Consider the following 24105-nt stretch of genomic DNA (forward strand, 5'->3'; position numbering starts at 1 on the left):
TCTTGCCTAACAAGTTCTTGAACAAACCTGGAAAGTACCAGGGTCTGGAGTTGTACCGCTGTTGTTGGTTTCACCTGTGAGTGGCTGAGAAGACACAAGAGTTCCCCTCCATCTACTGCATTTGGCCACTGACCACAGGAACCTCAGACTTAGGTCTTTTATTTTGGTACTGAGAGCATGTTGGCATGAAATGAGGTCTTTTAGTGTAAGTATGGTGCTTCTACCAAAATAGTATGAAAACAGCTTTTTCCATTTAAAATCTAAACATGCTTACTGCTTAACACTTTTTTTGAATGTTTTAGGTAGTGATGTATCTATATGTCATTGCTTTCTGCTTTGCTCCATTTCAGACAAAGGAACACAGATAACTGAAGTACAACCAGAAAACTAGCCTTTAGATATATTTTTTTCTGTAAATACACCGAAACAGTCAATATTCATGTTTCAAACAATAACCCAAGGACATCATAATGTTCAACTGTTTTTATGCTTGCAGTTGTACAAGACCATTTTGAACCCCAAACTGGTAGCAGTTTAATGCCCCAAGGAAGCCTATAAGACTGAATCTTTGTGTCTTACCTTACTTTAGAAGCACATATTTCATGACAAAACTTTGAAAAACAGAAAAAATTGTTACTTTGAACATTGTACTATTCCTTTGAATTATGTAAGACCTCACTCACAATAATACATGTGTGAATTTTAATTCACTCTTACCACTCTGCATTAGTTATAAAAGGCATAAAAAATGGTGCACGTTAAAGAAAAACATTTTTGCTTCCATGTTGAATCATTTCAAAGTCAATCAAAGGTCTGAAAAACAAATATAAAGCAAGATTGCCGTCAACTTCCTTCCAAAGAATTTCTGTGATGACGACCGTTTTAAAGGCTTATCTGCGTCATATTTTGCTAAAATAACTGTGACTTAATGAAAGTCTGATATTGAGAAACATATTTCCTGTTGTTAGACAGCTTCCTGTGGATGAACACACAGAGTGAAGGAGTGAAGGATTTGGATTTCAGAGAATGGAGTTTGAAGGAACTAACTGGCGTTCCTTAGTAAGTCTTTCCACAGTTTAAGCACACTGTAAATGTATTGCATGTTGTCCATTTGTTGTGCCAGTGTATCAATGCAAAGATTCAATGCCAATTAAAGGTTGCCCTGTAACCTTACACTCAAGGCAAAATCCATTTAAGAGCGTTTATTTTACTTAAAATTTTAAAAATGTTCTTAGTTTCCTTTACAAAAATATTACTCACTAAGAATCATCCATGTAAAAGGGTTCTTTAGGGTGGTTCTTCTGTGACATCATTTTTAGAAATCCTTTTTTTTAAGACTGTTCGTTGTATTATTCCATTCAGAGAAAAGGTTACTCATGCTGGACCCTTCAGGAACTACATGGCTGATCGTGGAGGACATAGTACAATAGGGTGAAGAGAGATGCAACAGCATGCTCAGCTATTTGTGCAAATGACTTCCTACACATGTGATCACTCCTACACATATAATTTCAGAGTTATGCAGATATAACACTAAAAGGTAAAAGGTACCTAATAAACTGTCAAATTAGTGCATGTAAATCGTGAATTGCAGTGAACGATTATTGCTTCTGTATCAAATCTGCTGTGCTTTTTGTCATTTTGACAATCAGTGCTAGAAGTTGAATGAGCTGCATTGTACATGAGATTATATAATGAGCTCTGGTGGAAAATCGTATGTGTTAAAACAGGTGAATATATAGTGTACAAATGAAAAATGTGGGCTTGATAACATTTGAGTAACATGCTAATTTTATGACTAGCATATGGGGTAGGACTACAGATGAAAACACAATTGTAGATGTTTTCTGTCAGTGAACTATTTTTGTGTAGTATAATGCAGTCGAAGTAGTGTAAAATGTTTACTGCGAATATTTAGGCGGTGACCAAAATGGGCGGTGGTTTCAGGCAGCTGTAGCATTACACATAGCACATGTGATGTGAAGACAAGAAGAAGAAAAAAAATTCTGGGAAATCTTGTTGCCTCACAAGGCCAGCCACGTCATTTCCTTCAATGACAAATGTGTGGTTTCAAGTCTTTAAAACCTTTTGCCGGGCTGCCGATCATGACTAGTTTCAACCTCTGTGCATGAAGAAATGAATGGTCATGATAGGAACATGCAGGCCCACAGATCACATTCAACATCCAGTAAGTACAACAACTACACAACAGCACATACAGCTAGTGCGCGCACACACACACATACACACACACACACACACACACACACACACACACACACACACACACACACAGTCATGGACACATGGACAATTGAATACTTTTTGATCTAATGAAATTAAGAGCTGTTATGATACCAATGTTTAAAACTTGTCTTGAGTACATAGCATGCACTCTACATCCATAGAAAGCAGGTACTCTGGTACTGACACCAAATGATGACTTCCATTGATTTTACTGTACTTGGCTTACTATAGCCAACAATTCAGCTATTAATATACTAAGGATGTAAGAGGCAATGATCTAAACACCAGAATTAAAAAGACAATCATTTTTGAACTGGTGATACAATAGCAATGCAATTGAAAATGATGCAAAAACTTTATTTTGATAACTTTGCATGTACTCATGAGATGCAGGTGCTCTGGTAGTGATATCAAGTTATGACTTCTATTGACTTTACAGTAATTTGGTTTATTAATGCCAACAATAAAGCTACCAAGAAGATGAGGCAATGAATGCCTTACAACACTTCCATGTTTTGATCTATTTACATGCATGATAAAACATAACAACCGTTTAATCCAATGCATTCTGCTCTTCCCAGTGCTCTTCCTGTTAGGTGTTGCCCTGTTGACCATAATTCACTTGGTGAACACAACAGTTCCATGCACCGAAAACAAATCCAAGATTCTTCAGAAGGGAGTGAAGCTTGCCAGGTTAATGAATAGGACCACTGCAGATATCATAAAGACATATGTAAGTAGTTCATCATCCTGATGGTTTACACGCATTCACGTTAACACATTTATTCTGAACAGTAATGTTTTGAACATAGCATGGTAATTAGCATTTGAATCCTAATATGGTAAATTGCTGTCAGGTAGGGTACTATATGCAATATGGTAATCCCTCCCATTCACAAATCTGATGTACAGTGTCTGTGGGCATGTAGGAGGTACATAAATAGCTCTGATGATATGCAGTACTAGAGCTATAAGAATTTCTTTCCAAAACCCAGATTAAGTCTAGACTAAATAAAACTCTTTAATGGGAAATCACCACTCCCACCACTATTTTGTCCAGTATTAGCTGTAAAATAGTGTGGGCTAATGTAATGTGGAAGTGGGTGTTAGTATTTTAGTATATCCTGTGTATTCATAGTGGAAATTTTGAAATCAAAACCAGAGCTTAGAAATGCTGGAAAGTCTCTTGCTACTCATGCTGACCGCTGGTTAAGGTAACTTTAAAGCCAACATTAATCAGAAATCATAACGCAGTTTCCTTCCACATTGTGACCATATTTCTGAGTGAAATATATTATTATTGAGGGTTTCCGTGCTACCTGAGCATTTTCAGCATGGTGGAAGAGGGAGATGAAACATGAAATTATTGGTTAGTTACTTTTACTAGCTTAGTGCACACTAACGTAACCAAAAGTCAGAAGACGTTCAAATGTAGAAAAAAGTCATTGCATTTTGATAGAAGATTACAGGAAAACAAGACTTTTGTCTTTTAAATGACATGATATAATGAATTTGCTTAATAAGACCAGGAACAAAATGGAAAAGGTCCATTTTGATTTCAGAAACAACTTTAATACTGCTCCAATACAATGATTTCAACTAACAGTTAAAGTGATGGTTCAGCTAAAAATCAAATTCCCCACTTACCTGCAACATAGTTGATCACAAGCAAGACATGTTTAGTGTTAGAAGTTTCCATCTTTTATTTAGCACTAGAGTTACAAAGCTAATGTTGCAAACAAGTAATGGAAGCTTATATCCTTCAGATAACATGCTGCAAACTGTATGCCTGAATTAACAATATCACACCAAGTGAAGTCATATCAAATAGAATTTGTTTTTGTGGCTTCTGACAGGCTTTAAGGTGACTGCTACACAATTTACTAAATGTACTATTTGTATATAGAATATATGTAATACATTTCACTTTTACCTACCCATTTACTCATTCATTGGATAAATCTAATCAGAATGGGTAACCAAATCCTACAAAATGTTACAGGGTCAGTGAAAACACTTCAGATGGTCATTAACACACAGCTGTTGACACAGGCTGAAATTAACTTCTGAAACTCGAAGTTACTGTATGTTGGCCCACATTTAAATTCCTTTAAATACCTTACACATTAGTTAAGTAATCTCAAACAGATTTGCTTATGTGTTCTTTTCATATTGGATGACATACCATGTACAGAAATGGCCAAAAACAGCCATAGCAGCCATCATGAGGTCAGAATTTTGTCTGGGGAAATAATCTAAATTAGTTCTTCACTTTTTCACATAAAAGTATTGCATGAATGCTATTAACTGAATAATAAGTATCCTAGATTTTAGAGGCTTAATGAGGTGTTGATGTTTTTCTCTTGTCCAGCAAGCCTATCAAGGGGACTTTGCAGAGCAGTTCTGCAAAATGTCAATGGACAATGTGCCGGCCTCCACGCTTTCTGGCCAGACTTCATCTGAACGCGTGCTTAGCATTTACACTCGTCTAAAGGAGTTCCTGCCACATGTGAAGAAGGTGCTGGAGCAACAGAGTGACCTGCAGCCCCCCTCTAGCCCTCTGCTCCCTGTCTTGTCTCAGATCAAGGAGCAAATCATCCACCTTGCCCAGAGGGTGAACTGCATTTTCCAAATCCTGCAGCCCAACATCCTCGTGCCAGAGCCACCAGCATGGCCCACCAGAATTCCTCCTGCTCAAAACATCTTTCAGCAGAAGGTCTACGGCTGTGTGGTTCTGACTAGGCTCAGTGAATTCCTCTCCACAACACTTGATGAACTGAAGTCACTCAAGGGCAGTATGGGCAAAAAAAGGACTGGAGAACTACTGAGCAATAGTTGGAATTAATTAGGGTTTGTCTGTTTTATTTATTATTTATTTATTTTTGCACATACTTTCTGTAAATATTAAGAATGGGACTACACGTTTAAGGCAATTGCCACCAAATATATTTATTACATTAATTTATTATAATATGTAACAATTGATTAAAATGTATAAATTGTCCTAGATCACTGTAAGTCTCTTTTAATATTGTATCATACCCTTTTGGGCAATGATGTAAAACAATATCTGCTTATCAAAGGGCTACTGTGGAACTAAGGGCCAGTTTTCTAGACCCAGATTAAGCTTAAACTGAGATTTTAAAGATATTTTAATGGGGAATCAACATTGACATTACAATTGAGTCCAAGACCTGTGATGTTATGTACTTTATTGGTCCTACAAGGGAAAAATTGTCATTTTGCTGCCTAACTACACTCAATTTGGGAGCATCACCAGCAGAGCAGCACCGCCTGGGGCGTGAGGGGTTAAGGGCCAAGCGCACTTCCTGGTCAGTCATGGGATTTTAACCCACAACCTTCTGGTTGATGGCTTACCTCTCCTACCACTAAGCTACCAGCCACCCCATCTGGCTTAATCCATGTCCAGAAAATTATCTCTGAATGTTTATCTCATCCAGTGATTGACAAACCTGCTTGCTTAAGTTTTCTATAAAAGTTTGCTATAAAACATGACTTAAGTTATTCCTCAGATGGATGGCTCTGACCCACAATTGCACTTTGATCAATTCCATCGAAGGTCATGTATGTTGTCACAGATGACGTGGATGTTTATGCAACAGTTCACAGACATTGTGATGTAAGCCATATTGGCTTTTGTGGTCTGTGCTTACAAGTCACTTGCCCTGAAAAATAAACTGGTGTAGCTAGTGGACTGTTGTCTGAGGCAGAGCCTTGTGTTGAGACGAGTTTAGAAGACAGGAAGCGAAAGAGACTGTGATATCAGCCCATAATGACGCATTCAGCTCAACACATCAGATAGGAAAAAAAATACTGACTAGCCGTCTCCCCTGTCACAAGGTGGGTGTGTGAGAGTGTGTGTGTATGTGTGTTAATGCATTTGAATGTTTTAAGCCATTTACTGTTTGTTCAGTAGATCAAATTACCATCCTGGCTACTGTGAAAATTTTTGCTTCATTGTGATATTAGAAAGTTTTCTCATGTAAAATATTTCAGTTTAAAACCCCATCTGAGCATTTCATTTTTGCATCTGGATATCTTCTGGACATCTGTATATATCTGTACATACGTACATAAGTTTTATCAGCACACAACAATACCATAACTGTTTAAAAGTCAGTAGCTTCTGGATACAAAGCATGAATCTGGAAAACGCATGCAGTGGGGACAGTGGCTTTAGGAAAAACTTCATAATGCCCTTTCCCCCAGTCACATGTTTCTACAAAAATGGAAGCAGGGAGATCTACACTCCGGCAAGTCAGAAGTTCCGCGTTTAGGCGACACTGGGGCTTTGAGAGAGGCAGCAATGCTGACAACAGTTTACCAGAACTCTGTGGCAAATAGAGTCCATATTTTCTGTGTATTTAATAAACTCAAGCCTAGATTTCAAGGGAGTATATGGTCACTTTCCATTTTTAAATTATGCTGTTGCTTGTCCCCAGCATCATGATTTTGACTTTTGGGAAGATGAACGCACTCTTTAGCAGGTTTGTGCATTTATATGCCATGACGTCCACTTGATCTTATTTATGCATCAATTACAGATGCATACTTTCGCAGCAAATGTCTAATGCAGTGTTTCCAACCCTGGTCCTGGAGGCCCCCCAGCCCCCCCCCCTTGCATTGTAGTCTTTTCCCTGCTCCCAACACACTTGATAAATCCATTAATCTCATTTACAGCTCCTTACTTAGTTGAGCTGGGTGATTTAGAGTAGGGACAGCACTAAAACATGTTAGGCAGGGGACCAGGGTTGGGAAATAATGTGCTAATATTTATTTTATATATGTGTAGTAGGTCACACTATTACTGTTCATTTTTTGTCATGTTATCAAAGTTTTCAGTAATAAACATCTGACTGATAGTAATAAACATTTTAACGATGCTAGCTAGTTGTGCTTTATGAACATTACAACAAAAGGAGAACATAGGAAAATGCTGTTTTGAGCTACAGTACTGTGCAGAAGTCAGATATCATGCTTTATTTGTTTGATTATCAGTGAAAATGGCAATTAAGGAGAAGTTATTTACTTTTCATGAAATACTTCTGAGGAGAATAGATGTATGACACTTGCATGAAAGTCACTTGCAAATCACTTGCAAAACTGGAAATAAAAAAAAAAATCACTAAAAGATATAGAGAAAATGGGACTCCTAACAACTGTGTAAGACCTGGTAGACCAAATGATGCTACCAAAACTGTCACCATTAGATGAGCATTATTTACAGCTTTTATCTTTAAGGATAGGAGAAAATCAAGGTCCACTCTTGCTTCAAACTGGAAAAAATTGTGTTTCTGCACCTCCTTCCACTGTGAGAAAACAACTGTACGTTATGGGTCTGAAACAAAGTATGTCTGTCAAGACTTTGTTACTGGGAATAGGAAAAAGACAATAAGGACAAAAATTTGAACTAGAACATTGACAGGATATCTGATTGGACATCTGATATGTAGAGTTTTATGGACTGATGAGTCAAAATTTGTAATTGAGGTCACTTGGATTGTGAAAAGCAGAAAACGCAAAAAAAAGCAAGTCTCCCTAAGAAAATTAAAGCTAAAACCTAACCTTCGTACAGTACCTCTAAGTAGAGGTGGAAATCTTTAGATAAGTCACCAAGAATTTCTATAAAGTTGGGATATGACTCGGTAATGGATGCTTGCTGTAGTTAAAAAATCACCCAGTCTATCCTGTGGTGTCACATGCAAACAAAATAAATATCATTTGAAATTAACTTTCTTTAATTTACCAGCTTTCTCTAAATTACGGTATTTTGATAAAAATGAATTTGAGTTTCTCATTAAGTTGAATGAATTTCTCCTCTAACATAACAAAACTATAATGTTTAGGTGCTTATGAAATCTTCAGTAATTGAATTACAGGGGTTAGGTTTTTTAAAGAACTTGCATGAAAGAAATCTACCTGAGATCCAAGTTAAAAAAAAAAAGATATGTCATTAAGTTTCACTAAAGTAATAGTCTTTCAAGACACATACTGTTTAGAACTGATTGCAGAGCTAAATAGCACATTTCCAAGAGCACCTGGTGATATGAGAATGTGCTTTACATCAAACTTGTGTCTGTCTCTACATGGGATATTCTTTATTTCTGTAGAAATAAAGGTGGGGATTTATGGTACCGTGGCATGCTGCTTACTCTCAAAGAGAGAGAGAAACGAGAAAAGACTGTGTTACGGTGAAACAGAAAGGAGGGCACTGGGTCTGCCAGTGGCTGAGAGATAACGTGGTTAGGGGACCCCCCTGCCCCTCAAAAAAAAAAGAAAACAAAAAACTGTAAAAGATCAAACCAGGTGCCTGTGTGAGAACAGCACTTCATTTCTTCAAAGTGCGTACTGTTTTCTACTTCACAGCAGCTAACAAGAAGTGTTTCATATAAAACAACATCAAAGGCCTGATGAACATTTTCTAAGTATTACAGGAATTAGTTGTGAAATGAGGGCATGGTGTTCACATCACAACTCAGGTTGAGCTTCAGTTCCTGTGTTTCACAGTGTGTTGAAAGTGACTGAAGACAAAAGAGAAATTCTAACTGTTATTCTGTATATACAGTGCTGTGAAAAAGTATTTGCCCCTTTCTAATTTCTTCTATTTTCTGCACATTTGTCACACCTGAATGCTTCAGATCATTAGACTACTTTTAATATTAATGTTAACTCAAGTAAACACAAAATGCTGTTTTTTTTAATGATGATTTCATTTACTGCAGGGAAAACGCTGTTCAGCCCTACCTGGCCCTATGTAAAAAAGTAAATGCCTTTCTCCTACTAAATCAGCCAGTTAACATTGATGACTCCCAGACAAACATCTAAAGAACTACAGGCCTCACTTGCCTCAGTAAAGGTCAACATACACAATTACACAATAAGAAAGACACTGGATAAAAATGGCATCCATGGGAGGGCTGCAAGGAGCAAACCACTGCCAACCAAAAAGAACACAAATGCTTGTCTCACACTTGCCAAAAAACATCTTGATGACCCCCAAGACTTTTGGGATAAGATTGTATGGACTGAGTCAAAGGTGGAATTTTTTGGAAGACATTGGTCCCGTTACATCTAGCTAAGTAGCGCGCTACTTTTTGTAGTTAGCTACAAATGTTTGTTGCTAATAGCTGTAGCCACTACAGTTTTATGAAAGGTAGATAATATCTGTAGTGCCTACATATTTTCGTGTAGCTATAGCGATAATTTTCGCTAAAATTACGCTACAAGCTTCAGGCAATCTGCGCAAAATCTGAACCACAGAACACGGTCGTTAACTGGGCTGGTGGCGATTGTGCAATCTACATTTTTGTTGGATATTACACTTTTGGTTGTGTAAGTTTGATTGTTGGTTACACTTTTTGGTGATCTTTTTGTATATTTGCAGCTTTTCAATTGTATGTTTCTTTCTGGCACATGATTAAATGCAATGTCTTGTTCACAGTATCAGTTGGGCTTGTTTGGTGTATCAGGTGGAGATTCACAAACATTCTGACAGTCACGCTTTGAAAGTAGCTAAAAAGTAGAGCACTACTTTTCAAAAAGTAGCTAAAAAGTAGCCACTACTTTTTCTGGTTAGCTACAAATTTTGGTAAAGTAGCTACAAAGTAGCTAACTACAAATTTTTCAGTAGCTATTCCAACCCTGTCTAGCATCAAGCTAAAACCATATTCCACCATAAGAACATCATACCAACAGTCAAACGTGGTGGTGGTAGTGTCATGGTCTGGGGCTGCTTCGCTTCTGCAGGACCTGGACAACTTATCATAACTGACGGAACCATGAATGCTGCTCTCTTATAGAAAATCCTGAAGGAGGATGGCCGCCTGTCATGTCGTGACCTAAAGCTTGAGCGCAGTTGGGTTATGCAGGGCAATGATCCGAAGCACACAAGCAAGTCCACCTCTGAATGGCTCAAAAGAAACAAAATTAAGGTTTTGGAGTGGCCGAGTCAAAGGCCTGACTTGAAACCAATTGAGACGCTGTGGCAAGACGTTAAATGGGCAGTTTACGGTCAAAAACCCTCCAATGTAGCCAAATTAAAACAATTTTGCAAAAAAGTGTGGGCCGAAATTCCTCCACAGTGATGTAAAAGGCTCATCTTGAATTATCGCAAACATGTGATTGCAGTTGTTACCGCCAAGCGCGGCACAAGCAGTTATTAGTTTACAGAGGGCAATTACTTTTTTACCTGGGTGATAAAGGTTTTGAATGATTCTTTGTCTTCAATAAATCATTTAAAACCTGCATTTTGTGTTTAGTTGTGTTGTTGTTATCTTATATTAAAATTAGTTGGATGATTTGAATTATTCTGTTATTATTTTGGTATATGATTTTAGATGCATTTGAATTGCTTGATTCCATTATACAGGTAGCCTTTACAATAAATGGCTGTCTGTATGTCTGTGTTCCAAATGAACAGAAATCACCAGCATTTTTCAACCCAATCTCTATCTGTCCTATGCTCTGTTACCACAGAGAAAAACTTTATGTGTTCCCTGCACTTAGAAAAGAACAAAAATCCAGCTGACTCAAAACTAATAAAAGAAGCCACTGGGCAATTGCTAAATTCCACCAATGTTAAAAAATTTTACTAAACACGTGAATTTAAAACAGCTATTTAAGTTTTATGCAACTTCTGAACACTGGAGCAACAACAAAAAGCAGTTCCAGTTACCTTTGCTTTCCCTAAGGTTCTCTTATATCCATGCATGATCAGGAATTAACTTAAAAAACTCTGTAACTCTGTAAATGAAAAAAAAAAAGCTAAATTTACAATTATGACCCAAACAATTCATGAGGCTTTATATGTCTCTCAAAAACATTCACTAATAGCATTCAGCAACCACCCGGTGGCTTCTACTGTAGATGTATTTTGAGCCAAGAGGTGTTCAGTTCTTTTCTAAGAACAGGGAGGCCTTTTGAAACTACTGTCCATAGTAATCAACCATATTTATGCAGATGCAGCAAATTCTAGATTCGGTTAAAATGCTGGAGTATTCCTTTAAACTATTTAAATAGTCTTCTTACTGTACAACTATGAAATTTGTTTAATTTATTGTTAACATCACCAATATGCACTTGTACTTCATGTTTCTCTCTCTCTCTCTCACACACACACACATACACACACACAAATTGTAAAAGCACCATTTGCATTAGAATACATGCAAATAAACATAAATACAGTAAAAAAAAAGGAAGAAGAATTTCTTGTTTTCATAAAAAAGTACTTTAGATTTTGTGTGCAAGTTTCAAGAACAAAGTTTGGTTCCAGATTTCTCAAGCCATCACAGGTATTTGTTAAATTTTTTTACAAGTGCACCCGATTCAACATAATTAATTATTAATTAAGCCAAGTATTAGACGATAACAGTGAGACTGCTGTGAGGCAAAGTTGTAAAGGGTTAAGCGAACACATTTACATATACAAAAAAATCAAATGAGCACATGAACAAATAAACACTTACTGACTAGATAATTATAAATTTATTATAAAAATATTTTAAAATATAATTTTACTTTTTGCATCATAGTACTATATACACATACGGTATGTAAATATGTATATATGTCTGTAAATACGTATGTACGCATACACCGTTTGTAAATAATTATACAGGGTGTCCCAAAAATTGACATCAGTTCACAGTCTAATAACATAGCCAATTCTCCCTCAAATGATCTCAAATTTTAACAAAATGTGTAAAAACTAACCAAGTTTAATTTTTAATGTTTTTTTTTCAGGTTGAAGAATGGTGTTCACTAGAAATGAAAAGGCATTTTGTGTGTTAGAATATGCTCAAACACAGTCAAACAAGAGTGTGCATTTTCGAGAAAATTCTATAAAAATGCACCAACTGGAAAGCAGATTTGGACATGGCACAAAAAAAAATTCAAACAGGAAGGCTGTCTGTGCAGGGCAAAGGGATCTGGACGACCACCAGTATCGGAAGATATTACATTTGTGAAGCTTTGTGAAATCGGTTATAAAATCTACATCCCTCTGAATTTCTTGTTCAAATTTTGATCAATAAATCTTGTATTGTTCAACACGAAGCCTATTTAATTTTGTTTGTTTTAATTTTGTTTTTGGGACACCCTGTATAATTATTTACAAACGGTGTATGCGTACATACGTATTTACAGACATATATAGGCAACAGGACACACAGGATATGTTAACATATGTTAACAAAACATGTCACATATATATATATATATATATATATATATATATATATATATATATATATAATGACTATAAAGTTGAATTGACTTCTCACCCACGTCCTTATTCTGTAAGCAGTTATTTGATATTACTGACCTCTGCTGGTCATCAGAAACAAAAACAGCTGAAACTCACCAAAGAAATGAAGACTCATGAATTTGTAAAGAGGTTTTTGAAATTATATATTAATATGAGAATGTAAAGTGCATACAGCATACATCAGAACAATAATGGCATTCAGCTCTTCAGCATTTAAAGCATATCTTGTTATACTTCATATGAACACATGGATGATTCTTTATTGCTATTCTACACCTGACATGCCCCTGAATGAAGTACCTGTGTTTGCATCAAGAGAAATTGAACTATTAAAGGCAGTGAACACACATTCAAATGAGTTCAAATAAATCTACTCATATTGCTTAAAAGTGCGAGGATTGACAGCATCAGATAAGTTACCAGTATGAGTTGAGTGAACTTTGGTGGTATACAGTGGTGCACATGCAAAGTCTACACAAGTCTAAATATCAACAGACATAATGGTCCGTGGACTTAAACATGCCAAACTCATAGTGTTGTGAATACAAACTCTGTGACTGCACATTAGTTCATAGAACTACAGCTGCACAACAGTTCTTTGCCAATTTAATGCTACAGATATAGTGCAGATAAAAGTTATGTACCTTTGAATTAAACTTTAGTTCAGCTGTCCACCATCACTTGCAGAGAATCGTTGTATCCATGTTTAAGAAGCGAATGTGCATTCTTGTTTCAATTTCTATCCCTTTCAGAATCTGTTTAAAAGACATTTATTATCAGATTTGACATGACCAGTGACATCTCATGTCATCCAGTATGTTTGAACTAGTGCAGGTTTTGACTACATAATCTCTTCAAGAAATAATTCATAAATAATTACATTCATGAGTAATTACAAATTAATATGGATCATTCTACGAAGCTGCTTCAAAGTGAGAGTTATTACCTATTTCTGACTTTTTTCAGACTCAAAAAGGTTACTTAATTGCAAAAAATGTGTGTTTTGGTAGTGACAATTCTTCATGTTACACACTGACTGTCAGATTTACTTCAAAACAATAGCATCTAACTGCTCACCATGTGGCCATGAGGCACAGGGATATAGTCTCACTTCTTGCTCTAAGATGCATGGGTGTGGCTAAAATAAGATTCTGCCTATAGACTACAACTTTTTAATGAACTAATGATAAATCTAAAACTTTCAATTTTGCTTTAAAAGAAATCAAAAACATTTCAAAAACACTGAAAAAATAAGTCCCTCATAAATGGTGATTTTGTATATATTTAGCTTAATACTATCTCAATAAATGCCTTGGGTTTAAATAAAGCATCATTCTTGTTTTACTGTGGGACAACAGTTTGAACTAATTCAGTACAATGGTTCATACAGGAAAAGCCTACACAAGTAGCATATCATTGCTGTCACACCAACAACTTGACCTCTGAAAGGGCAATTTACTAGGAGAAGCAACCAATGTAAAGAGATTTTATTCCAAGTCATTTTGGACCATTTCTATTGGTCAATTCATGATGAAATGGCATTTTAAAATGGTGTAAAATATTAACAACTGAAAGAAAAAGAGTTACAAAGTTTTGATGTAACAGCAATGATTTAAAAATAAACAATAAATATAAAATGAGAATGAACAGACAACAAAAATGTACACACCTTCAAAAAATGCTCAAATGTGATCCCTGCATAAAATTCATCTGGACCCTGCAGAAGAACATATTTTAAGAATGCTGTGTACAGTCATGATGTTTTGTAAATTACAAACCAGATGTTTCAGGTCCTTCTCATGACAAATAAGAGCAAAACCTCCAGATGGCCAGATGAACCACATTCTACCTAGGCCTGTCACAATTATTGTCAGCTTGCAATTGTTTGGGCTGACTGCAATTATTTACACTGACCACAATTATTTTCAACAGTCGTGAGATTTCGCACTCATGCTTGTGTCGCAACAAAAAGAATGTAGATTGGGTGTTTTTATATGTTGGGTTGAGGCAAAAGCATATAAAAAAAGAAAATAGAAATCACTTTAATTGAGACCCAAGAGTCTTACGAAAATAAAAGTTCTAACTTCTGACTGGTGCCATAACACCTTTAGAGGGCAGCGGTGAGTAATATTTGTTTATTTGATGTATGTTATTAACAACTTTAGAGTGCATCAGTGAATAATGTTTGTTCTTTTGATATTTGTTAATTACACCTTTAGAGAGTAGCGATGCATAATATTTATTTATTTGATGTTTTTTAATAATACCTTTATAGAACAGTAGTGAGTAATATTTGTTTATTGGATGGTTGCTCACAGCTTTAGAGGGAAGTGATAAGTAATGTTTATTTACTTGATGTTTATCTGATGCTTTCAGATCTGTATGAAAGCAAAACTCCACTCTTTTCAAATCAAATGCGAACCACTTACATGTGTGGTCATACATATTGTGGCCATTTGACCCTAAAGAGAATGGTTAGAATTTGTGTGTTTTTTTCCTCGACAGTGCACATATAACTGTCATCCTTCAGTCCCGACAGTGTGTCAGCAGTGGCTAAATTGAAGTTTGAGCCAGTAATAGCTGTGTTTGTAGAGTCATCGTGATTTAAATTCTGTTATGAAATAACCTATGAGCGTTACAGAGCCTTACCCTATACCTTGGATTTTCCTTAATGAAAAAATAATTGCCATGTAACTATCATCTGGTCTAGCCTCCAATATTACTTGATAATATATAACGTATCACTATTTGGCAATATTTTGGTTTCCAATCAAACTAACGGAGAGAACCACCATATGCCAACAGTGTAACATGTTGTCTGTGCAGAAAACAGGTTATTAGTAAGAGTAATGCTACCTGTTTGTATGTACTGGATGCACTGTCCAGCTAAGTACAGTGTTGTGAAAAAGTATTTGATTTCTTTCAATTTTTGCACATTTGTCACACATGATTTCAGATCATTAAATTGCTTCTAATATTAAACAAAGATAACCCAAGTTTTGTCCAAAGACCTAACACTTGACAATTTCACAAACTTGCTTGAATTTAATTAGTGACCTAGAATATTTTAATAGTGACCTTGAATATTTCTTATTTATTTTATTTGTCGTAACTTTTTTTTGTTTTATTTTTACAAATTCAAAAACCTTTTGTGTTTAGTTGCAGGTTTAAATGAAGAAACCCCAGATTTTCTTAGACCTTTGGGCCCCACTATGCCTTTTTTAACAAACCATAGTACAGAATGTTTGTATAAAGCTGATGGCTAAAAAGAGGCAAAACAATCAATAAAAAATATATTTTGCATAATTTCTGCACATATTTAACTACAATATTTAATATTTGAGGCTCAAGTCTAGTTCAGAGCAAAGGGTCTTTGTGATGAAATTTGTGCTGCTAGTTCATTTTGATATGTACATCTGGCCATCAACGCCTATGACATCCCTGTGTTCCATTTTCTGTGTAATGTGAACACCTACCTGGGAAAAAAAACTTTAATTGGTACAAAGCCTTTCCATTAGTACAGAAGATTCTTCACACTCACACACACACATCTCACTTATAGAAATGATCCTTTAAAGAACCCTCCATCAAATAGTTTTTAAGAAAAACTAAAAATGGCTCTCCTATGGTATGGCTCCAAAGAAACTTTTCTGACACCTTTATTTTTAAGTGACCTTGAATATTTCTTAGTTATTTTACTTGTCGTAACTTTTCTTTTTTTTATATTTACAAATTCAAAAACCTTTTGTTGTTTAGTTGCAGGTTTAAATGAAGAAACCCCAGATTTTCTTAGACCTTTGGACCCCACTATGCCTTTTTTAACAAACCATAGCACAGAATGTTTGTACAAAGTTGATGGCTAAAAAGAGCTAAAACAATCAATAAAAATATATTTTGCATAGTTTCTGCACATATTTAACTACAATATTTCATATTTGAGGCTCAAGTCTAGTTCAGAGCAAAGGGTCTTTGTGATGAAATTTGTGCTGCTAGTTCATTTTGATATGTACATCTGGCCATCAACGCCTATGACATCCCTGTGTTCCATTTTCTGTGTAATGTGAACACCTACCTGGGAAAAAAAACTTTAATTGGTACAAAGCCTTTCCATTATTTATTTTTTTTTTTACAGAAGATTCTTCACACTCACACACACACATCTCACTTATAGAAATGATCCTTTAAAGAACCCTCCATCAAATAGTTTTTAAGAAAAACTAAAAATGGCTCTCCTATGGTATGGCTCCAAAGAAACTTTTCTGACACCTTTATTTTTAAGTGACCTTGAATATTTCTTAGTTATTTTACTTGTCGTAACTTTTCTTTTTTTTATATTTACAAATTCAAAAACCTTTTGTTGTTTAGTTGCAGGTTTAAATGAAGAAACCCCAGATTTTCTTAGACCTTTGGACCCCACTATGCCTTTTTTAACAAACCATAGCACAGAATGTTTGTACAAAGTTGATGGCTAAAAAGAGCTAAAACAATCAATAAAAATATATTTTGCATAGTTTCTGCACATATTTAACTACAATATTTCATATTTGAGGCTCAAGTCTAGTTCAGAGCAAAGGGTCTTTGTGATGAAATTTGTGCTGCTAGTTCATTCAGTTGTTGATATAATGACATGCATAGATCATTGATGTGACGTTATTGATTAAGATGTACACATGTGAGGCGTGTTCACACTTGGTTCAACAGTGAATCATCATGGTAGAAGCAACCACTGAGCATGTCGCATTTTGATATGTACATCTGGCCATCAATGCCTATGACATCCAATTTTGGATAAAAAAAAAGATGATCTACTGCTGTTCTGTTCTGCAAAGCAAGTTTGTAAATGTAAATGTAAGCAGTGATGTATGCCAGAATTGAGGACCAATGAGTTTAGAGATGTCATATATGTTAATATTAGCATGTATGTATGACTATACTAAGCTTACTAAGTAATATTTCTATGAACAATATATGCATTTTAATTGAAATCTCCTGCTCCCTTATACTTTCCTTCCTTTTGCTCTTGCATGGGCAATTAATCAATTTCTCTTCAGCATTCTGAAGTGTAGATACCATACCATGCGACCCATTGACATGCTGGCAACCTCCAGCATTGCAGCATCTGCAATGCCCTTGGCCGTCTCCCTCCCGAGCGATCCACTCCGAGAGAGTAGCTCCTCTACCACCTGCAGGGAACAATAATACACATTTAGATGCCAAAACATTAAGTGGTAACATAGAGATTAACTGCTTCCTTTCCAAATAAAATAATCAATAAGCTGTTATTGATTCAGTTGTTAAGTTTAAGATTTAAGTATAACGATATTGTATATTACAGGCAGTCACATGTACACTGCTATACACATCCCATCTGGATTCAAAAGTTTTAAACCACTGTTTTTAATAATATAATACCAATTTGTTGAATGTACATGTTTATAATGATATATATATATATATATATATATATATATATATATATATATATATATATATATATATTATGCCACATTAATGTGGATACAAGCAATTAAGGAGTCTTACATGTCTGTATTCTTCCAGTGTTATGGTCCCATCATTATCAGTATCATGCATGTTAAACAGGACTGTTGGAAAAGAAGAAAAAAGAACATAAAACATTAATGTGCTGTGGGGGCAGAGTCAAATGTCCACTGCAGAGAAGAGACACTCACAAAGAAAGGCCTTGGACAACACTGTTTGAAGTTTTAATTCAGCACTCCCTGTGTTCCATTTTCTGTGTAATGTGAACACCTACCTGGGAAAAAAATTTAATTGGTACAAAGCCTTCCCATTAGTTTTTTTTTTTTTTACAGAAGATTCTTCACACTCACACACACACGCATCTCACTTATAGAAATGATCCTTTAAAGAACACTCCATCAAATAGTTCTTAAGAAAAACTAAAAATGGTTCTCCTATGGTATTGCTCCAAAGAAACTTTTTTGACACCTTTATTTTTAAGAGCATAATTCTGTTGAAAGTGCAGTGCATAGGATTTAGGGAGATCTATTAGCAGAAATGGAATATAGTATACAAAACCATGCTTTCATTAATGTCCAATCACCTGTAACTATGAATTGCTGTGTTTTCTCCCCCTGTATTTCGCACCTTGGCTATAGCACCGGAAGATGTAGAAAGAAGAAGAATCAGTGGTTGCTGCAGGTGCTGGCCAACCATTTCCAGTTGTGAGAAGTTTGAGAACCCAATTTTTGACAAATAAAGGATCATACTTATTATTTGGCACAAGAACAAACAAGAGAGGGTGAATCCTCATTGTCAAAGAAGCAAAAATATAAAGAAGCAAAACAAAATCAGGACAGGCGACAGCAGAAAACCACACAGCCTCTGTAGATTATACTACATGCTTGCAAAGGGAGGGGTGAGGGAGGGGTTTTCAGTTGGTTGTAATCTGTAACATCATTGCTAGATGCCACTAAATGTTACACACTGCCCCTTTAAGTACTGTAGATGCATTCTTACACCGCAGTTTCGCCCTCCTTAGTTCTTCTCTCTGCTCCTCCGTCATATGCGCTGATGGTGGTCTAAAGTAGGACATGACAATGAGGAACTCCTCAAAGCCAATCTCTTGCACTGGGCCTTCACCATCTTTCTGGAAATTTCTGTAGAGGCAGAGCACAACAGTCCAGATTATAAATGGCTCAAGGTTTAAATATATGTAAATAATTTGCCTTTGTTCATCTAAACTAAAAGTTAACTGATTTTTTTATTCAAAGTGTTTATCTGAGTTAAAAAAATCCAGTTAAACAAATTGTTACCACATAAAGTAGTGTTATTAGGTTGGACTGACAAATCATTTTTACAATGTAGTAATTGAGCAGTCATGATCAATCGAGTAATCAGTGTTTTTTTTAAGCCAAACTATACAAATGGACTTAAATGAACGATAACAAAACAAACAGCCTTTGAATTTGAATAGCCTCTGAATTTCCAAACACCTTCATGTAAAAAGGTAAACTAGAAAGCCTTTAAAGAGACATCATTAAAAATTAGGGCTGTAAAGGGCTCCCGACTGGCGCGACCGTCTAAGCGTTGGCCCTCGAGTTCGATCCCTGGTCATGCTACAGCCATCCGTAGCCGGGAGTTTAAGAGAACACAATTGGCCTCACTCTCTCTGGGTGGGTAGGATGGCCCCTCCTTCTCCCCCCAACACCTAACGCGATGCTAGTCAGTGCAGGCGTCTGTTAGCTGACATAACAAAACTGGCGGTTGGCGCTTTCCTCCGAGCGCGTTCAGCTGTCCAATGACGTTGCGTGAGCGGCAGTTCGAAAAGAAGCGTTCAGCTGTCCAATGACGTTGCGTGAGCGGCAGTTCGAAAAGAAGCGGTGGTTGGCTTCACAGGTCTCGGAGGAAGCCTGTGTTAGCCTTCGCCCTCCTAGCGCTGGTAGTATCGTGTGATTGGTGGAATTGGCGATGACTAAATTGAGGAGATAATTGGGTAAAAATTAAAAAAAAAAAATAGGGCTGTCAAGTGACAAAAAATGTAACTACAATCAATCATGACTTGTGTAGTTTATTGTGATTAATTGCTAATTTTTTGGTTACATACAGATGAAAAAATAATCTAACTGGAACAAGAGAAAAGAAAAAAGTTTTATACTCTCACCAGTACGTGCAACAGTCCTCCAACTCCTTGGCTAGATTTGCCCTCTCTCATGTGTCCTGGTGATGACTCATTTTATGAGTCCAACAATCCACATTATGTTTTTCAGACTTTCGGCCTTTACTATGTAAATCGGCCTGCGTGCTGTGGCTATCCATTTAGCAATTGCTACCGTTAATTTGCTGGAGGTTGACGCATCCATTGTTTTCTGCCAAACACTGTGGAGTGTGGTTTGCATTTGCATATTACAGGGCTAACGCTGTTGGCTTGCATAAGATATTGTAGGCTGGATGTGATAACTAAGCTAAGCCTGACAGTAACTACTCACAACCTTAGTTTTATCAAGCAAGCTGCCTAGCTAAGTTTTGAAATGAAACTTCCCATTCAAGGGGCATTTCTCCATCATTCACCAATTTAAAAAGTATAGAGCGACTTCTAATACAATCTGATTCACTTAATTAAGTGGCAGACATTCTATTTCAACATGATTTATATGGTCAAAAAGAGCCTGCGTTATTGGGACTAATTCTTTAAACTGCATTAAAGTGAGACTGTGTTAATGTATTATTATCACATTAACTTCAACAGCCCTATTGAAAATATATAAAACATAAAGTGGCAGAATCATATTTCATACACTCTCAGAAATGTATGAAACTGTCACTGGGGCAGTGCCTTTCGTCAGGGAACATAATTATACCACAATCCACTGAAATTACATTTTGTAAGTTGTTTTGACTCCACACACACCCCGTCTACTGTAACAGTGTAATGCCAATTGGTAAATTAATCATTCACATTTTCAAATGATGAAAATTTACAGAGGGGCACTAATTTTTAAAAAAAACACTTGTCTTACAAACCTAGTTCTGTTTCTTAGTAAAAAAAATGCTAAATACTGTCATGCAAATAACTTTTAGGCTGACTCATTTCAAGTTGTAGCACTTCTGAAATAAGGAACAAGGAAACATCACAATTTGTCAGCAAGAAAACCACAGTTTGAACCATCACTGACCTTCTGTCAAAGAAAGCCTCTACAATCTGGGATCGAATGGGGTTGCATGCTAGGTCTGGAATTGTGCTGAGATCATCCCGCCTTCAAAATAAAAAAAAAAAAAAACCAACCAGGTATCCTTCAGATAAAGCTTCAGTGCTTCAATGTTAAAAAGTCATAATATCATAACAAAATATACAGTGTTGCTAGAATGTTTGTAAACTCTGTAGAATTCTCTGAATTTCTACATAAATTGGACCTAATGTGATCAGATCTATCTTCTTAAATTACTTAAATTAAGATCTAATCCCATTTTATGTCAACCTTATGCAGCGTTCACAAACTTTCTAGTACCACTGTATTATGACATGTACGTCCAAATTTTGATAGTGTACATAGTTATATTATAGAGATATTTTGGGCCTTTCTTATAAACTGAGTGAAGCCATATACTTAAGTAATACAGAGTAAGATTTTGTAGTTAAATGAATGCAGGACTGGTTTGCCCTATGACAAAAAAAGTCAGAACACCAAAATAAGGAATAGTTTGTACAATACACTTTCACGAAAGTGGAGAGACTACTTAGGGTTTGCCTGTGGGAAATGTTCTACAGAGACAAAAAAAAGCAAAAGAAGAGTTGGGCATTTGGCATTGGGTAAAATTATCCTACCGTAGAACATCACTGTTGTGGCTTAACTGCTTGAAGCGATTATGAAGAATCTCAATCTGCTCCAGTGAAACTGGTAGATGAACGACAGAAGAATTACAGCATTATTTTGTGTGGCCATTGTCATTAGGTGGCAACCTTCACAACAGAGCATGCTTTAACAAAAAGTTTGCTGGTTTAACAGCCTTATCCATAACCACTCTTCTCACAATTCTCCTAATCTACTATTATTGAACTCATACATATTTTACAGTATTACAGTACTTACATAAACCTGGTCTTGGTGAGAAGTAGATTTGTTGTCCATTTGCATAATGATAATACACATGTTAAATTCTCATACCTGATGAACACACCCCTTTATCTATATAATATATGATTATTTTGTAATTATGTTATTTTGTAAGCCATGCTTTTTTTCACAATTATTACTGAATGTGGTGTGATGTGTGGCCTTGGAAGTTGTATAAGCAGCAAATTATACTTTTTGTTGAACGTTATCTGTTCTCTGACCTTTTAAAGACTATACATGGATTGTTATTTTCCAAAGTACATTTTTGCTGTTGTCCTTTTGAAACTATAATTACTCGATATAATCGATAACGACAGTCCTAGTTTATAAAGAAATCCCATCAACTGCGTTATTCAGAGTTCTGCTATACCCTTCTGTAATAAGAAAAAAGGTTCAAAGGCCAATAATCCGAGCACGATTACAAAGCTCCTGTTACGTGAAGGATGAAAATGGAAACACTAGCACCTTATCTTTGTCATTTGTTCCACACAGCTGCCTGTTATAAATATAACTAATGCTTCCTGGCTGAGTTTCAAAGGAAGCATTCACCATTGCCAACAACGGTTACAAATGACTGCAGCCTGCATCCTGACTGAAACCAGTCGAACTGAGCTTCCCCAAACACCCAGCGGTGTTTGTGATACGCTTATTTCATCGCGCTAAATCGTTCTTACGTCATTTTTCCCGAGAAACTATAGTACTTACAGCCTGTCTTTTCAGACAAAATGCGATACTGATGATCGTCCGGGACAGAATGAAATGCCCCCATTGCCACTGAGCTCTTCCTCCGTCTTCGGCTGTCAGATTACCATCCGGTGTTTTCAGTTTCGTGGACAAGCGCCGCCTGGTTTGGTTTTGCATGCACATGCAAATTGTAGATTACTGTCTCTCTGAGCGAGTTAAAATCATTTCCCCGAGGTCCTAGTGCAGCGCTGTCTTAACGCCGTTTTTTGGCTATAGACGAAGTATGTGAGCCGCCCTGGACTGGGCGGAGCTATGTAGCAACGGGCATCAGTGGTGGAGGTGTCAGACCACCCGCCTGAGCATATGCAGAGGTGACACTGAGTTGCCACCAGCCTGTGAGGCTGTGGAGGGGATGGAGCTGTGTAACCCCAACTCTATGAAGTTGAGCAGGGGGCAGAACTCAGTATACTCTAGTTCCATTATCTCAGTAACATGTTCTCAAGTACAGGTCTCACTGAGTTGTTCCTTCCTGTGCATTTTCAAATGTCAATACTTTTATTTCTGCTCAAGTACATTAATGCAGAAAGCAGATGAAAATAAAAATCTTCCCCAGAATGGTGTTCCAACTGGACATCTCTGCCGATGGTTTAAGCTAATCAGAGAAGCCAGGCAAATACAACAAAATGCTGGAGAAGATTTTTTTAAAGGACGGTAATACATATTTCCTTACAGTTTAGTCCTTAACATTTACTGCCTAATTCCCCTTTTGGGTTTAATTCCACACCTCTTCCAAAGCTCTTGCATTATTTTAGAATAAAATGGTCTCAAAAACAGAAGAATAGAAACTAACAAACTTTAGTTCCCATGGTGATGTACTCAGAAGTTCCATGGCAGTTCAACAAGTCACTCAGTACTTTTTTTGGCCAGGTACTTTTGTGCTTCTACTCAAGTTGTTTGTTTTGGAAAGGTACTTTTACTTGAGTCAATATTTCACCAAAGAAAGAATATTTTTGCTGGTGGTTGGGTTTAAGCTATTCCACATACCAGTCACTCTGAGAGAGTTAAATCATCTCCCCGAAAGCCTAGTGCAACGTATGTATGCTGCACTAGGACCTTGGGGGAAATGATTTTATGAAGCTGTGAAGGGAACAGATATGTGACAGGATGTTAAGCTACCAGGGGGTAGAACTTTCTAACCACAGGCCTGAGAGGCTGAACAATGAAGAGCTTTAGAACCACCAGCCTCTGAGACTGTGCAGGAAGCAGGACTTTATAACCACAAACCTGGGGGGT

The 24105-nt window shown here is 36.5% G+C and overlaps 2 protein-coding genes and 1 long non-coding RNA gene across 4 annotated transcripts; 2 read left to right on the forward strand and 1 right to left on the reverse strand.

The window, feature by feature from the left end:
• The first annotated feature begins 967 nt into the window (after positions 1-967).
• m17 (IL-6 subfamily cytokine M17) lies at positions 968-5524 on the forward strand. The gene is made up of 4 exons (XM_036562982.1): positions 968-1059; positions 1363-2188; positions 2829-2980; positions 4619-5524. The coding sequence occupies exons 2-4, from the start codon at positions 2137-2139 to the stop codon at positions 5090-5092; spliced, it is 678 nt and encodes a 225-aa protein (XP_036418875.1). The 5' UTR covers positions 968-1059; positions 1363-2136; the 3' UTR covers positions 5093-5524.
• Positions 2850-23096, reverse strand: tescb (tescalcin b). Of its 2 annotated transcripts, XM_036562984.1 has the most exons (9): positions 22834-23096; positions 21840-21909; positions 21190-21270; positions 19034-19173; positions 18077-18138; positions 17611-17718; positions 14205-14252; positions 13180-13290; positions 2850-2957 (listed from the first exon to the last, which is right to left on the reverse strand). In XM_036562984.1, exons 1-8 carry the CDS (start codon positions 22895-22897, stop codon positions 13213-13215), a joined length of 651 nt encoding a protein of 216 aa, XP_036418877.1. In that variant the 5' UTR covers positions 22898-23096; the 3' UTR covers positions 2850-2957; positions 13180-13212. The 2 variants fall into 2 exon arrangements, with proteins under 2 accessions (XP_036418877.1, XP_036418876.1); XM_036562983.1 differs by lacking the exon at positions 2850-2957 and having other exon boundaries at positions 12662-13290.
• On the forward strand, positions 5916-10512 carry LOC118802436. Its single transcript, XR_005006670.1, has 2 exons — positions 5916-6108; positions 10068-10512. It is a non-coding gene; the product is annotated as an uncharacterized LOC118802436 (long non-coding RNA).
• Positions 23097-24105: the final 1009 nt, after the last annotated feature.

The sequence above is a fragment of the Colossoma macropomum genome, unplaced genomic scaffold (assembly GCF_904425465.1).
Source record: "Colossoma macropomum unplaced genomic scaffold, Colossoma_macropomum, whole genome shotgun sequence".
NCBI classification, from domain to species: Eukaryota; Metazoa; Chordata; class Actinopteri; order Characiformes; family Serrasalmidae; genus Colossoma; species Colossoma macropomum.

Excerpts from the sequence above, each read along its gene's own strand:
- m17 (XM_036562982.1), top strand. The coding sequence starts at position 2,137 with ATGAATGGTCATGATAGGAACATGCAGGCCCACAGATCACATTCAACA. Across the intron at positions 2,189-2,828 it reads CAGATCACATTCAACATCCA|TGCTCTTCCTGTTAGGTGTT; the intron begins GTAAGTACAACA and ends TGCTCTTCCCAG. Across the intron at positions 2,981-4,618 it reads CAGATATCATAAAGACATAT|CAAGCCTATCAAGGGGACTT; the intron begins GTAAGTAGTTCA and ends TCTCTTGTCCAG.
- tescb (XM_036562984.1), bottom strand. The coding sequence starts at position 22,897 with ATGGGGGCATTTCATTCTGTCCCGGACGATCATCAGTATCGCATTTTG. Across the intron at positions 21,271-21,839 it reads CACAACAGTGATGTTCTACG|GCGGGATGATCTCAGCACAA; the intron begins GTAGGATAATTT and ends TTTATTTTGAAG. Across the intron at positions 18,139-19,033 it reads AAGGAGGGCGAAACTGCGGT|TCCTGTTTAACATGCATGAT; the intron begins GTAAGAATGCAT and ends CTTTTCCAACAG.